The sequence below is a fragment of the Pungitius pungitius genome, chromosome 12 (assembly GCF_949316345.1).
Source record: "Pungitius pungitius chromosome 12, fPunPun2.1, whole genome shotgun sequence".
Classification (NCBI taxonomy): domain Eukaryota; kingdom Metazoa; phylum Chordata; class Actinopteri; order Perciformes; family Gasterosteidae; genus Pungitius; species Pungitius pungitius.
Window position 1 is genome coordinate 12,039,686 of NC_084911.1, and position 13,255 is coordinate 12,052,940.

The 13,255-nt window shown below is 45.3% G+C and overlaps 3 protein-coding genes across 5 annotated transcripts; 1 reads left to right on the top strand and 2 right to left on the bottom strand.

Annotated features, from left to right (window-relative positions):
- Nucleotides 1-3,278: 3,278 nt before the first annotated feature.
- napsa (napsin A aspartic peptidase) lies at nucleotides 3,279-7,267 on the top strand. Its single transcript, XM_037476008.2, has 9 exons — nucleotides 3,279-3,488; nucleotides 3,950-4,103; nucleotides 4,180-4,303; nucleotides 4,575-4,693; nucleotides 4,831-5,030; nucleotides 5,140-5,262; nucleotides 5,543-5,687; nucleotides 5,812-5,910; nucleotides 6,506-7,267. The coding sequence occupies exons 1-9, from the start codon at nucleotides 3,409-3,411 to the stop codon at nucleotides 6,665-6,667; spliced, it is 1,206 nt and encodes a 401-aa protein (XP_037331905.1). The 5' UTR covers nucleotides 3,279-3,408; the 3' UTR covers nucleotides 6,668-7,267.
- A 68-nt stretch (nucleotides 7,268-7,335) lies between these two features.
- mief1 (mitochondrial elongation factor 1) lies at nucleotides 7,336-11,319 on the bottom strand. The gene is made up of 4 exons (XM_037476004.2): nucleotides 11,173-11,319; nucleotides 10,888-11,068; nucleotides 10,233-10,504; nucleotides 7,336-10,042 (listed from the first exon to the last, which is right to left on the bottom strand). The coding sequence occupies exons 1-4, from the start codon at nucleotides 11,317-11,319 to the stop codon at nucleotides 9,203-9,205; spliced, it is 1,440 nt and encodes a 479-aa protein (XP_037331901.1). The 3' UTR covers nucleotides 7,336-9,202.
- A 280-nt stretch (nucleotides 11,320-11,599) lies between these two features.
- Nucleotides 11,600-12,767, bottom strand: LOC134132956 (mitochondrial ribosome and complex I assembly factor AltMIEF1-like). Of its 3 annotated transcripts, none has more exons than XM_062565946.1 (2): nucleotides 12,641-12,767; nucleotides 11,600-11,849 (listed from the first exon to the last, which is right to left on the bottom strand). In XM_062565946.1, exon 2 carries the CDS (start codon nucleotides 11,810-11,812, stop codon nucleotides 11,600-11,602), a length of 213 nt encoding a protein of 70 aa, XP_062421930.1. In that variant the 5' UTR covers nucleotides 11,813-11,849; nucleotides 12,641-12,767. The 3 variants fall into 3 exon arrangements, with proteins under 3 accessions (XP_062421930.1, XP_062421932.1, XP_062421931.1); XM_062565948.1 differs by having other exon boundaries at nucleotides 12,637-12,754; XM_062565947.1 differs by having other exon boundaries at nucleotides 12,545-12,753.
- Nucleotides 12,768-13,255: the final 488 nt, after the last annotated feature.

A 13,255-nucleotide genomic window follows, 5' to 3' on the forward strand; every position in this document is an offset into this window, starting at 1 on the left:
CATTATAAGTTCAATTTAAGTACTACGATTTGTTAGTGCTACAGTTTGTTAGTTTTTTAGTCAAGGTAGAGTCTAAAGAGGTGTGTCTTGAGTTTTCGGCAGAAGATGTAAAGGCTCTCTGTGGTCCTGATGTCATCAGAGAGCTCGTTCCACCATCTGGGAGCCAGGACAGCAAAGAGTCGCGATCTCGCCGAGTGCTTTTCTCTCAGTGAGGGAGGAACAAGCAGCTTGGCAGATGCAGAGCGGAGTGTGCGGGTTGGGATGTAGGGTTTCACCATGTCCTGGATGTAGACTGGTCCCGATCCATTCACAGCATGGCATGTGAGAACCAATGTTTTGAAGTGGATGCGGGCAGCCACTGGTAACCAGTGAAGAGAACGGAGAAGTGATGTGGTGTGGGAGTATTTTGGATGGTTGAAGACCAGTCGAGCTGCTGCATTCTTGATTTAATCATTCAATTATGGTCTATTTTGTTTATAATTATTACAAGTACAAATGTTGTTGGTCAATACAATGTTGACAATAGTTTTTCAGGCTTCAAGAAAATGACACAATATCTGCATAAAATATAAATGTTGTACCTACTTGATACTCTTTTCAACCTTCTCACAGCTCATTAATGTCCCGGTGAGAAAAGGATGTATTCGTGTCAAAGCTCATTTTTTTTTGTTTTATTTATTTACTATTTTTATGTGTGTTGCTTAGGAAATTTATATTTATATAACATAACACCGATTGTTCTCATACTCTGCACGGCGTCGCACACAAAGTGATGATTTAGATGACATTCGTCACAGAGATAACATATATTTTATTCAGGACACTTTCTAAAACCCTAACCCCAAATTAACAAAAAGCTGTACCTCTGCATTGTCAGGGGTCTGTTAATGAGGAGAGTTTTGCCCAGTCGGGTAGCATCCTGTTGGCCTCCCTAGTGACTGCTAGTGTCTGATGGACACATATTAATAGATCAGCATGGAATTGGAGCAGGGCTGGCGCTAGCCATTTGGGTGCCCTAAGCACAAATGCTTGGTGGTGCCCCCCCCCCCCCCCCAACGAACCAACCAACCACCACCAAAGGAATAACAACCATCCAGAATTTCTTAGTTAGGTTCTCTTTATTCCCCAAATAACTTCTAAACATAAATAATTTACATAAATAAACATGAAAATAAATAAATGATATCAAAGATAAAATTATAAATACCAAATACCACCACAATTACTAAAAACACAGATTTGGAACTGAACATTGTAAACGCAGAAAGTATTGAAGTATATAACCGTGTAAGTAATAATGTGCACATTTCTTCATATAATATAAATAATATACATAAGTACAAATATTAATAATAAAGTGCAAATTTTAAAGTGCAAATAACCATACATAAGTACAAACTGCACAGTAGAATTTACTTTACCATCTCCATAAAAGAGACCATTCTGCTATCCGATAGAACTTTATTACAAAAATGTTCACTACCATCAGTTGTCAAAGGCCCTACAGAGGCACACGCCTGCATTTCCTAGCTGCAAAATCAGCTATCAGGTCATCATATCACATTGATATATTGATATATAGTGATATGTTTCTGAGCCACGTCCCCATTGATGCTGATGACAGCCAGACCACTTAAACGTTCCTGCCCCTTTGACGAGCGCAGGTACGTTTTGATTAGTTTGAGCTTTGAAAAGCTTCGCTCAGCAGAGGCAACTTTGACAGGGAGAGTCAGTGCAATACGAAGAGTAATCCACAGATTGGGATATACCTCTTTAAGCCGATTGTTATGCAGAAATGTCAACATTTCCAAGGCAGATGTCTGTGGTTAAAGCTGAGGAAGGTTGATGATTTCCTGCATCATCTCAGGTCCATCAATGTCCGCCAGTCCCTTATCCATCAGTGTCTTGTGTACTTCCTTGTAGTGTTTCTTCAAGTCCTCCTTGGACATTCCGTTCACTTTGCTGAAGTCAAGCAGCACTCCATATCGAGTACCGAATACAGCCCACCGGCAGGGCTGGACTGGTAATCGGGCATACCGGGCAAATGCTCCACCCCTCCCTCTCCGTGTGTCAGTCAGATGCATTCAGTGGCTCAGAGCCAGAAAGAAATCTGTGGATTACGATGGAGAAACGAAAATGTAAGAGCAAGGGGGGTGCGGAGAAATTGCGGGGGGGGGAGGGGGGGGTGCTAGCTTTGATGGACCCCATTGACTTCCATAGTATTTTTTTTCTATGGAAGTCAATGGGGTCCATCACTTGTCTGATTACCGACATCCTTTAAAATATCTTTCTTTGTGCTTAGCAGAATAAAAAAAACAGTTTGAAACAACTTGATGGTGAGTAAATGATGACACAATTTTCATTTTTGGGTGAACTATCCCTTTAAAACAAAGTAACCCATACTTGCAATTGTAAACTGGTCCATGGCACTTACAGTAGGTCTCAGCTTTGTATGGGTTTTTGGGAACGGAACAGTAGATATGCATATCCCCGTTCCCCGTTTTCTCGATTAATTTGGTCTAGGCCTATTACTCTTGTATTGCTTTTGCATGTTAACATGCTTTAGACATATTTTATTTGTTATTTATAGTAGTAGCCTACTGTGATGATTTGTCACATCCCAGATTTTTTGATGCCCTCCCAGGCACTTGGTGCCCTACGCGCAGTGCGTGATGTACGTGTGCGGAGCGCCGGCGCTGATCATAGGACCGTCCCTGGCTCCCAGGGCCTCCCTTTGACAAAGCGTATGTTGCAAACGGGTGACATGGATTTTTTCCAACAAAGTGTAACAAAGGCTGCTGTTGGGCTTGGGTTTTTTTAAGCTATTGTCAATAAAAGTGTTGGCCACAATTTTATTATCTGTTTCTCCCATGCAAAAAGTGAAGGATTTTTTTTATTTTTACATTTTATTAAGAGAGTAATAATGTCATTCATTACGCCTACAGGACCAAATAAATTCTTCACCAGTAGTGCAAGATGGAGCCAACATCATACTAACTCCTTTGCTTATCTCTGTTTTTTATCTGGTTGGATTTATGGTTTCTTTGTAGAAAGGTGCTCTGTTAAAAGAATGTTTTCTATTGTATGAAACGTTTTCTCAGCTGCAATGTTGTAAATATTAACACAATGTTCAAGTGTGTGCCCTATCAGTCGTTTCCCAGTCGACTCGTGACCCCTCAAGCCCGAAAAACAGGTGTGGCATGAAGAATGATGGACACCTTCCTCCACCAATGGGAGCACCTCACGGATCCTTTTCTCCAATCACTGCGCCCCATAGCGGGCGAAAGCCGAGTAAAAGCGAGTAAAGCCGGACGTTTCCGAAAAGATTTCACTGAGCGTTCTGCGTCAGTTGAAGGAGGTTAATGGTCGTTAGTATCAGACACATAGCAAAAGTGTCAAATTATTTCTATGAGGACTGTAATGACACGGCTGAAGATGTTTTTTATCATCGGGGCGCTGCTGATAACACAAAGCGCCGCCATATTCAGGTAAATGCTTTTTGACCGCTGATATATAACTGGTGAGCTAACTTTAACGGTTGTATAATCTGACAAGTTGTCTTTGTTGGTGATGCTAGTTAATGTGCGCGCGCGGTTACTTCCTCGTAATGTTTTCTGGTCACGTGTTTCCAATTACGGAAACGAACCCAATACAATGTCACCAAGCCGATGGCTCCTGAACGATTTCTGTCAAGCCCCTTTTTGATGATTTAGGAACATTGAACCTGCAACCCCTCCTTATTATAATATTTAAACTCAATATTTTTTTTTCTGAAATGATCTATTACCCAACTTTTCCACTTACGTTTTTTTTAAACACATTTCCCCACTTTTAACAGCAGAACGATATCGTTGTTTTAAAAAAATGGACTGTTCACATGATCAGAGTGGTGGGTTCCTTACTGTCTGCCATCAGTGTTTTAAATGTGTATTTGTCTCCTCATTTGCAGGGTGCCGCTTTATAAAACCAGGAGCCTGCGACGCGTGATGAGCGACAATGGGATGTCTCTGGAGGAGCTCCGGGCTTTGGCCAGCAGCTCCAGTGCCCCGGACGGCTCCCCCTCCCTCGACGTGCCCGTAGAACGCCTGACTAACTTCATGGACGTATGTATCACACAGAATCACGTCAATCAAATACTTTTGTATCGGCAGATCTCAGTGTCATCGACTGTCCCCTCAGGCCCAGTACTACGGGTTGATCAGCATCGGAACCCCTCCGCAGGACTTCACTGTGCTGTTCGACACCGGCTCCTCCAATTTATGGGTGCCCTCCATCCACTGCTCTTTCTTTGATGTGGCCTGCTGTGAGTGACTCATTCAGCATACACCTCTACATCTGTCTCTCTTGGCCTCGTCCTTTCCTCATCACATCAACATCAAGGAGTCAAGAAAGTACTTCCATGGTTCAGGGATGTGTATAGAAACTGTACAGAGGGGGGGATCACACTGCGCAAGTGAGTTCAGCGAGGCCTGGGTCCCCCATCTTGCTTCAGATTGTTTGTCCACTTGTCCATCCATCAAGGCTGCAGAACATCCTTGTGACTGGTGGTTCTTTCTCTCTCTCTCTCTCTCCAGGGCTCCATCGTCGCTACAACTCCAAAAAGTCAAGCACGTTCATGAAGAACGGCACCGAGTTCTCCATCCGGTACGGTCGAGGCAGCTTGTCCGGCTTCATCAGTGGAGACACAGTCTCTGTGAGTTTGAAAAAAAGAAAAACCCTGTCACATGAGCTCTTCTGTTTAACTGCATTTCTCAATTACAGTGGTCACGCCGTTCCTATCGTTTCATTAAAAGCCCTCCCCTCCCCATTCGCGTTGCCCTCTCCTTGCAGGTTGCAGGACTTCCTGTTCCCGGACAGCAGTTTGGTGAAGCGGTGAAGCAGCCGGGCATCACCTTTGCAGTGGCGCGGTTCGACGGGGTTTTGGGGATGGCCTACCCCTCCATATCAGTGGCCAATGTCACCCCGGTGTTTGACACAGCCATGGCTGCCAAGCTCCTGCCCCAGAATGTTTTCTCTTTCTACATCAGCAGGTTGGTGTCTGACCGAAGCGGTGTGGAAGAACCCGCTGCCACCTCTGTCAGAGAGACTGTTTGTTTATGGGGGTGTTTATTGTTCTGTCTGTCCACCCCCGACTCTTAGAGACCCAACAGCAGCAGTAGGTGGAGAGCTGATGCTGGGGGGGGCAGACTCCCAGTACTACACCGGGGACCTGCACTACGTCAACGTCACACGAAAGGCCTACTGGCAGATCAAGATGAGCGGGTGAGGTTGTTATTATCATTACTATTAGAGGAAACCGTGGAGGTGTACTAACTGGGCACATATTGTATATGCCTTAATGTCCATTACTTTTCCACCACAGTTGAGAATCATGTGCCTGCATGATCATATTTATTCATCCGAAAAGAAAAAGGTGTCTTTTTGGATTGCGTCAAAACATAACATGGTTTATATGAATGTCCTTTGACTTAAAAGTTGCCCGGCAACGACGACGTATCTTTTAGCATGTGCTTATGACTGCTGACTCTTGTCCGCACTGCAGAGTGGATGTTGGCAACCAGCTGACTCTCTGCAAAGCCGGTTGCCAGGCGATCGTCGACACTGGGACGTCCTTAATCGTCGGCCCCGTGGAGGAAATCCGAGCGCTGCACAAAGCCATCGGAGCGCTGCCCCTGCTGATGGGAGAGGTAGCGTTGATGCGTGCCAAACAAAAGCTGCCTGACTGAGGACGCGGTGCCCAGCGGTAGCACTCGTGCGTCCCCGGTGTGACCTCATAAAAGAGGACTAGCTCACTTTGTCTCTCTGTTCTAGTACTGGATCAACTGTGAGAGGATCCCATCCCTTCCTGTCGTCTCCTTCATCATCGGGGGGAAGATGTATAACCTGACTGGAGAGGATTATGTCATGAAGGTAGAGTCACTAAGCAGAATATAATTCCATTCTATACGATGTCCTATAACAAACCCTGCCTTTTTTGTACAGGAAAAGTGTGGATATTTTATATTTTTGACCTTTTACAACATATCCCATGAGCGCACCAAAACCAATAATGCATTCAAATACATAGGCAGACTAAACAAAAGTTATTTCCTCCTTAATGTGAGAGTTTTGAGGAGTTGGTCTCAGTAGGAGATTTGGGTTTTGGCTGAGAGCCTTTTGAATGTTTAGTTTTCTTATTCTAGAGTCTAGTTTTACGGCATAGGCCAGATGTGTACGTCGGCATTATATCGACTGGTTGTTCCATCTCCTTGCTGTGTGGAGAGAACATTACATTTTACAGGCATATGTGACGTGAGTTGGTCTGGACCAGTGTCCCAATTCTCTGTTGTTGTTGTTAGTGGGTGTGCTAATCTCTGTGGGCTGTTTAGAGAAGAGTAAATGAACAGTGACCAATAACTCACTTATGTGTGTACTGTGGTCTGATGGACTTTTGGGCTTTTTTTTTTGCAAGCGCTGAACAAATGGATCTCTTTTGGCTTGTGTCTTCCCTCTTAATTTGATGCAGGAGACTCAGATGGGTTCATCGATCTGTCTGTCGGGCTTCATGGCCATGGATATCCCGCCTCCCGCCGGGCCCTTGTGGATCCTGGGGGACGTGTTCATCGGGAAGTACTACACCGTGTTCGACAGGGCTGCCGATCGGCTGGGGTTCGCCCCGGCCAAGTAGTCAACCGTGAAGAGCATTTGCACCGCTCGGTTCTTGCACTACTTGCTTTTTCGAGGTTGCAACAACCAAAGCTGCATTTGGCCACAGACGTTGCGTTGTTTAATTTGCAGCCAATCAGAAGCGCTGAGTTTGTGTATCCCTGCAGGAACTGGTTGGCCACATTGATATCTCACATCTGCTTATGATGTGTTTTCCTTATGAGCATGTCCGGATGCTCCACTGAACAAAGACTTTCTTTCAAGCTGCTTTTTGGTTTGATATGGGAGGATTTAATCAGGCCGCTGCTTTTTGACGTATTATTGCTGTTTTTATACTTTTTGTCATTTAGATGCCTGGGCGGAGCAAATGCAACGAAAGCTTTGGTACAGACATTTCTTTTTGCTATTCCTAACATTTACATTTTTAGTTCCCAATGTCTAACGATAGATGTAATTTGGGCTGCTTTTGTACACTGGTGGTATTTCAGCTGTTTTCATTTTACACCAAATCTCAGAATAAAACTTAATGTTTTGTCAAATGATGAAATCAGTGTAAACATTCATTTTGACAATATTTCGGACTGTAGTAATCATTGCGCACGGCAAAAAGAACATGCGATTTGGGGGGGGGGAGAAAGTACAGGCTTGCAGGACAACTTAGCATTTAATCAAGTATACAAAGTGCTGAACTTAGAAAAGGGGAAGAAAAAAAAAAAAGCATGCAACAAATAGGGCTAGTGTGAACCCCACAAGGTAAAGGTAGTGATCTACTTTGAGTATTTGTTTCACAATAATACAAATGTGGCACAGTGAATCTCTTCAGCACAGCAGTGATTTGTATCGTAAATAATATGCAAACAGACATGGGATTCCCTTTAAATCAGAACCCCAAAACAAAGCACAATAAGGGATTCTTTACATGTGGAGTTGAAGCAAATAGTCTGCTCTTATTTGGTTATGAATGTACAATAAATACAAAAATATTCACCTGTCTCCGTTATCTGGATGTTAACTGATTCCCAACAGGACTATAAAACGACACGAATCCCTCCGCTTCGTACACCACACAAACTCACTCATGTTTTCATTCTAAGGCTAAAAGTGGAACATAAATCAACCATGAGGTTATTTCAGACAACACGTTTACAATAGTCATTTATTAGAGAGAAGGCTTTGTTTTAGTGACTCCACCTACTGTCACCTGACTTAGCAGCACAAACATTGGCTCCCAAAGCGGCTTCTCTCCCACTGATGCTCTTTGAGTAGATCCCGGTCTGAGGTCACCTGTAATCTATTAATACAGACAGGCCGGCCTACTAGCAGGGATTATGCAACATGTCTCGGCCTCGCTTACTGCACTAATTACATGAATCCAGGTTTAATGTGGCTTAAAAACAAGAACTGGTGTGTAGACCGGGACCGACACGGAAAACTACTCTCGCTGCACTGCGCTCAGGAAGGTGATACTGAGAGGAATTCACCAAACAATGAACGGTGTCGCTATGACTACAGTGAGGCTGATAAACTTGAAATGATCAGTCAATCCTGAGGATGATCTTAAATTGAAGCGAAAACCAGGAGAAAGTGCTTTCAGAATGTCTTACATTTTTACTAACCTTCAATAGTGCAAAATAACCTGGGATGGAGGTTGTAAAATATATATACAATTAAATAAAGCAGATTTCACCTGTGCACCAAAGCCACAAATGAGACTGAAGAAAAAATACTTTCATAAACAAAGCTGCTCTGTCTTCAGTCTATAAATAAATGAGAGATTATGGTGGCAACCCCACATTTTAAAATCACCAACAAAACGGACAATTGAAGTTTCCGTATATTGTAGAAGTAGAATACATTTTACACTCAGCCACTGTATTAGTTAGTTATTCAAACACTGATTTCAAAACTTCATCCCACGACGAGCAGTATTTTCTGTGTGGTAACAAAAAGGAGCATAAAAAGACAATTAACTTGCCTCTCTGGGCTGATCAACAGTTTATTAGCTTTGGGTTTGGCATACACACAATCAATGTCACACTCTTCCTTAACACAGTGGATCCTTCTCAAAACAGAGCAAAAGACATTTGACTGTAACGTGCCATGTGTCTGTCATCCTGAACCTCTCCAACAGGTTAGAAAGAGCTGATGCGGGGATACATTTTGATAAGGGCCAACCAATGGCTCCACCCAAAGTCTTTAGACCCTGACCGCATGTCGCCTCGTAACTTCATTAATACTTTGGCTCCTCGTAGGAGGCATGAACTCTGATGGACCGTCACTTCCAAGGATTAAAATTGTATTCGCATGATCACATCGCATCCAGCTTTTATGTCGAGGCTCACACAGATCCCGAGACTAAGTAACTGCTACTGTGTGTACACTTGATGAGAATTAAGACCAAAGAGGCCGAGGATGATTCCATGCTGCCGTTTGTTTCTTTTAAGTTTCTCCCCAGGAACCTCATCGTGACTCGAGGTCACGAGTGCCCACAAAACAGTGGTTGACATTTCAACGCAGCGTTGCTGTGCAGAGGCGCTCTTGTACGAGGGGGGTGCGGTCAGAGATGGGGCGGCTGGGCTACCGCAGTCCTCAGCAGCCCCTCGGGGTCCGAGAGGGCACAGTAGAGCGTGTACCCCAGCTCGTCCACTTCCTGTTCGGTCAGCTCACAGAACAAGTTCACCTTTGGGCTGAGGGCGCACAGCAGCCTCCCCGCCTCCAGGTGTCCCACCAGGGCCCGCAGCAGCTGCAGGAACCGGTCGGCCAGCGCCTCCTGGGTCCAGTCGCCTTCTTTCTCGCAGAGCAACAAGATGGCGTTGGTGAGCTGGCTGGCATTGAGCCGGTTTAGGGCCGGGTTGAGTTTGCACACGGCCTTCGCCAGCTTCAGGCAGTGGCATCGGATGCCTCCGTCCTCCTGGTCCAGGGCCCTGAGTCGAGCTGTCTCGGCCACGCGGAAGCTCTGCCGCCACAGGTTCCCGTGGCGCTCTGCGGCAAGCCGGTGGGGTTTGGCGATCAGCGAGGTTCCGTCCTCCATCACGAGCAGCGGCAGGAAGTCCACGTACAGTCTCCGGTCCGTCTCGTACTGCACCTCCAGGGTCAGTGTTTCCGAGGGAACCACAGGGCGAATGATGTAGTCGAGCACGCTGCCGATTGCCGGCCAGTTGATGGAGCCTGCCACCAGCTTGTCGAAGACCTCAAGGACCGATTTCGGGGAGAGGTAACCTCCGACCATGCAGCGGTCCCAATAGCTGCTGCTGCGCGGGAAGTACTCCAAATTCTCCCTGCGGACGAGCCAGAAACCCGGAACGTTCATGATGGTGTCCTCCCCGGGGATGGACGACCACAGGTTCTTCTCCAAGATAAGAGGCACCATGAGCTGGGCGTGATCCGCTGTTACCACCTCAAAGATGGAAGAAGGGGGGTTAGAGCAGAGACAAGCGGAAGACTTTCACAAAATAAATGCCTTCTCAAAGGGGCGGAACGATTAAATTGTCCACAATGGAGGTGAGGCGGTGAGTAGAGCTTCGGCTCAGAGTTGACGTTTGGATTCCTTTATCTAAAAGAAGGATGAAGTGTAAGTAAGCGCTTACCTGCAGCTCATCATACAGACTGCCACTCAGGTACATCTCTCTGAGAGGCATGTCGGGCAGTTTGGCGTGGAGGAACACCCTGAGTTCTGCACAGATGTCTAACGCTGCTCTCCTTGCCAGAGCCTGCTCCTCAGCGGGGATGTTTACGTTACTTTGGTAGAACTCCCACAGATGTTCCTGCAGGGACAGACGCATTCGGGCCCGCTGCATGTCCGACTGAGTGGCGCCACTGCCTCCCACAGCGGCTCGACCCACAGCCCTACGCAGACAGTCTGAAGAGAGGAGAGGCCATCGAACGGATTTGAAAAGGAGGTAGTGGGCAACGTTGAAAAAGATATGGGAGGTGTGGGTTTGTTTTCAAAAAATAACAATCTACCGACACTAAAGAAAGGGGCTTGTACGGTTTTCAACAAGGTACAGCATCCAGAAAAGTTCAACTACATTTAAAACAGCCGGTTGACTAACTAACTGCACAACAGCGAGCCAACACCCACTGTAAAGGAAGAGCAAGAATCCTCCAGATAGGCAGTCTGTCAGAGAAATAAAATGACAGCTGGCTGAAAGTCTTAACCACAAAACAGGCCGGTCAATAGTGCGTAATACAATAATTCAACATGGGGGGGGGGGGGGGGGGGGGGGTGTCATTTTTCCTCACCTGGTTCAAAAGCATGCGAGGAAGTGGGCAGAGACTGCAGAGACCTGCTAACTGTGGACTTCATGTCATGGTTCAGTACCCGCGGTGACGAACCCATCCAGGCGGGCTCCTCCCAGCTTCTCCTTCCTGTCGGCTCAACGTTGGTGGGGCTGGTGGGAGCACTTATGGCTCGGTCATACATCTGCACGGGAAGAGGCTTATGAGCAGGTCGTTCACGTTGGTACGGATGCTGAAGCATGAGCGTCTGTGGGAGTGGAGCGGTGAGATAAATCGCCTCTCACTTACTCGTTTGACGGCAAGCGTTGCGATGCCGAGCATGGCGGCTCCTCCCACTCCCAGCACAAGCTTGGCATTGGAAAGCATGAAGTCAATGGCAGTACCAATCCCATTGTCATCCTTCTTCCCTTTACGGTCTCCATTCACCCCTGCCATCCTACCACTAAAAATAACAGGAGAAAGAAATAACATTTAGACAGGGGAGGCTTTCTTCAGCTGCTTAGCTCAGAGGGCGTGATTGAATATTTCCCCAACAGAAGGAAAAAGTATGCGTTGTCAAAATGATCGTTATCCTAACCTGAAAAACGGTCCACCACCACCCACAAAAAGTAATATTAATTTCCACTGCTTCTGTAAAGAGTAATTCCATATGTGGACACCCACCTGGTGCACCTCCAGATGACCTTGAACCCACCCGCCGATGACCCCTTTCCCCCTACATAAGCCCACCCAGTCGGCTGTTGAGGAAGAACTGGCCCCTCCTCAGCGCGTCCTCCTTATCTTCAGGCGTCGTCAGGTCTTGGCAGCGGCGAAACTCGCGAGCCACGGCGCGGCGATAGTAGTTGCGATCAGTGTGCTGAAGGTGACGCCCCGCGCGGAGCAGCGCCCGGTAGAGCTCCAGCACGGCACTGCGAGACCAGCCGCCCATTAGGGACTACACATGGAGAGGGGGGACACCCTGGCTCCTAGGGGGAAGGAGAGCAGTCATGTGATGAAGGAACTGACATGGGAGAAGGCAAAGATGCAATGAGCTAATAAGAGTGATGATGTGATCTTAGAAAGGTCCCATGACCTGGATCATCAGAGGATGAACCTAGTTCATAGAGAATGAAGAGTGGCAGAGAGAGAGAAAGAGTTCGCTACTGTAGAGATGTATTTGTTATGTAAAGATGTTTCATTAAGAAGTCATGCGAAGTCTCAGGTTAAGTTTACATCATTTCACGATTAGTAGTAGTGGTAATTGCTCGGTTCTAAATATTTGTATTCAGTTAAACAAAAAGCACAAAATTAGCACAAAATTAATTCGTGACTAATGCAGAAAATATTTTGCCCAATCAGTCTTTGAACTGGAAAAAGTGACGTTAGGTAACGTTAATCAGATTACATTTACATTTAAGAGGAATCTCTTGACAAAAACTGGCGTTAAGAAGCCAGTTTAGATTTCGCGTTGGACAGTTCAAATGGTTTTCATTCCTCCGCATAGCATGGGTTCTGGTTTTGGCTGTACCGGTTGCGAAACAATGTTATTGTAATCTACCGAGTTTAAAGTGTCTTCAGAAAATGGATGCCTTAACTGAAAGTCTCACATTCGCTCACTCTTGATTAGCATGATAGCTTGACATGCTAACTAGCTGCAAGGCTACGACAGCGCTGACCTTACCTTTAAACAGCCATGTTGACAACACGCGCTCACAGAAAGAGCGCGGGGGACAAAGTGGAAGAAACTACACGGACTATTAAAAACACACAAACCTACGTTTGAGAAATGAGACCAAAGGTTATGTTGTCAGCTTCAGACAGAAGTAGAGCTGCTCTCAAGGCGGAGGGTCAGAGTCGACATCGAGAACCGGAAGCAAATACTAGTCACATACTACATCCGGGTTATGATAACTTTATTACAACCCATTTTAGAACATGATTGATGTATTATTACTTTACTCCTTTACTATTCTTTATTAATTATCTGTTGCCAATGTTTAGGAATTTTACATAAAGCATTCAATAATTGTGAAAATGCTGTTTAAAAATCGTAGTTTTATGATGTAAGAATGACTTCTGGTGGTTGCTAGGATCAATTAATATAAAGTACTGGGACACTTTGATATAGAATGAAGAGGTTGTCATCCATTTTTTAGGTTCACCTAGAATATTATGTTCTACAAGAAAATGTAAATACAAAAGATTACAATATGTAATATAAAAAAATACAAGCTCAGTAACTCAGCATCCTGAAATTCAAATCAAATATCAATACTTGTTATAATGCTTAGCAAACATAGTGAATTCTACAATATTACTAATGTAATAGTAAGTTCAAACCGCTCAGGCATTTCATTTGCAAGTTGCCATCCGTTATAATTTGCATAAAAAA

Bases quoted from the DNA above. Each gene is read 5' to 3' on its own strand.
- mief1 (XM_037476004.2), bottom strand. From the start codon at position 11,319: ATGGCAGGGGTGAATGGAGACCGTAAAGGGAAGAAGGATGACAATGGG. The intron at 10,505-10,887 runs GTGAGGAAAAAT...TCCTCTCTTCAG, and splicing joins CTCGCATGCTTTTGAACCAG to ACTGTCTGCGTAGGGCTGTG. The intron at 10,043-10,232 runs GTAAGCGCTTAC...TCCATCTTTGAG, and splicing joins GTCTGTATGATGAGCTGCAG to GTGGTAACAGCGGATCACGC.
- LOC134132956 (XM_062565946.1), bottom strand. From the start codon at position 11,812: ATGGGCGGCTGGTCTCGCAGTGCCGTGCTGGAGCTCTACCGGGCGCTG.
- napsa (XM_037476008.2), top strand. From the start codon at position 3,409: ATGAGGACTGTAATGACACGGCTGAAGATGTTTTTTATCATCGGGGCG. The intron at 5,688-5,811 runs GTAGCGTTGATG...TCTCTGTTCTAG, and splicing joins TGCCCCTGCTGATGGGAGAG to TACTGGATCAACTGTGAGAG. The intron at 5,911-6,505 runs GTAGAGTCACTA...AATTTGATGCAG, and splicing joins GAGAGGATTATGTCATGAAG to GAGACTCAGATGGGTTCATC.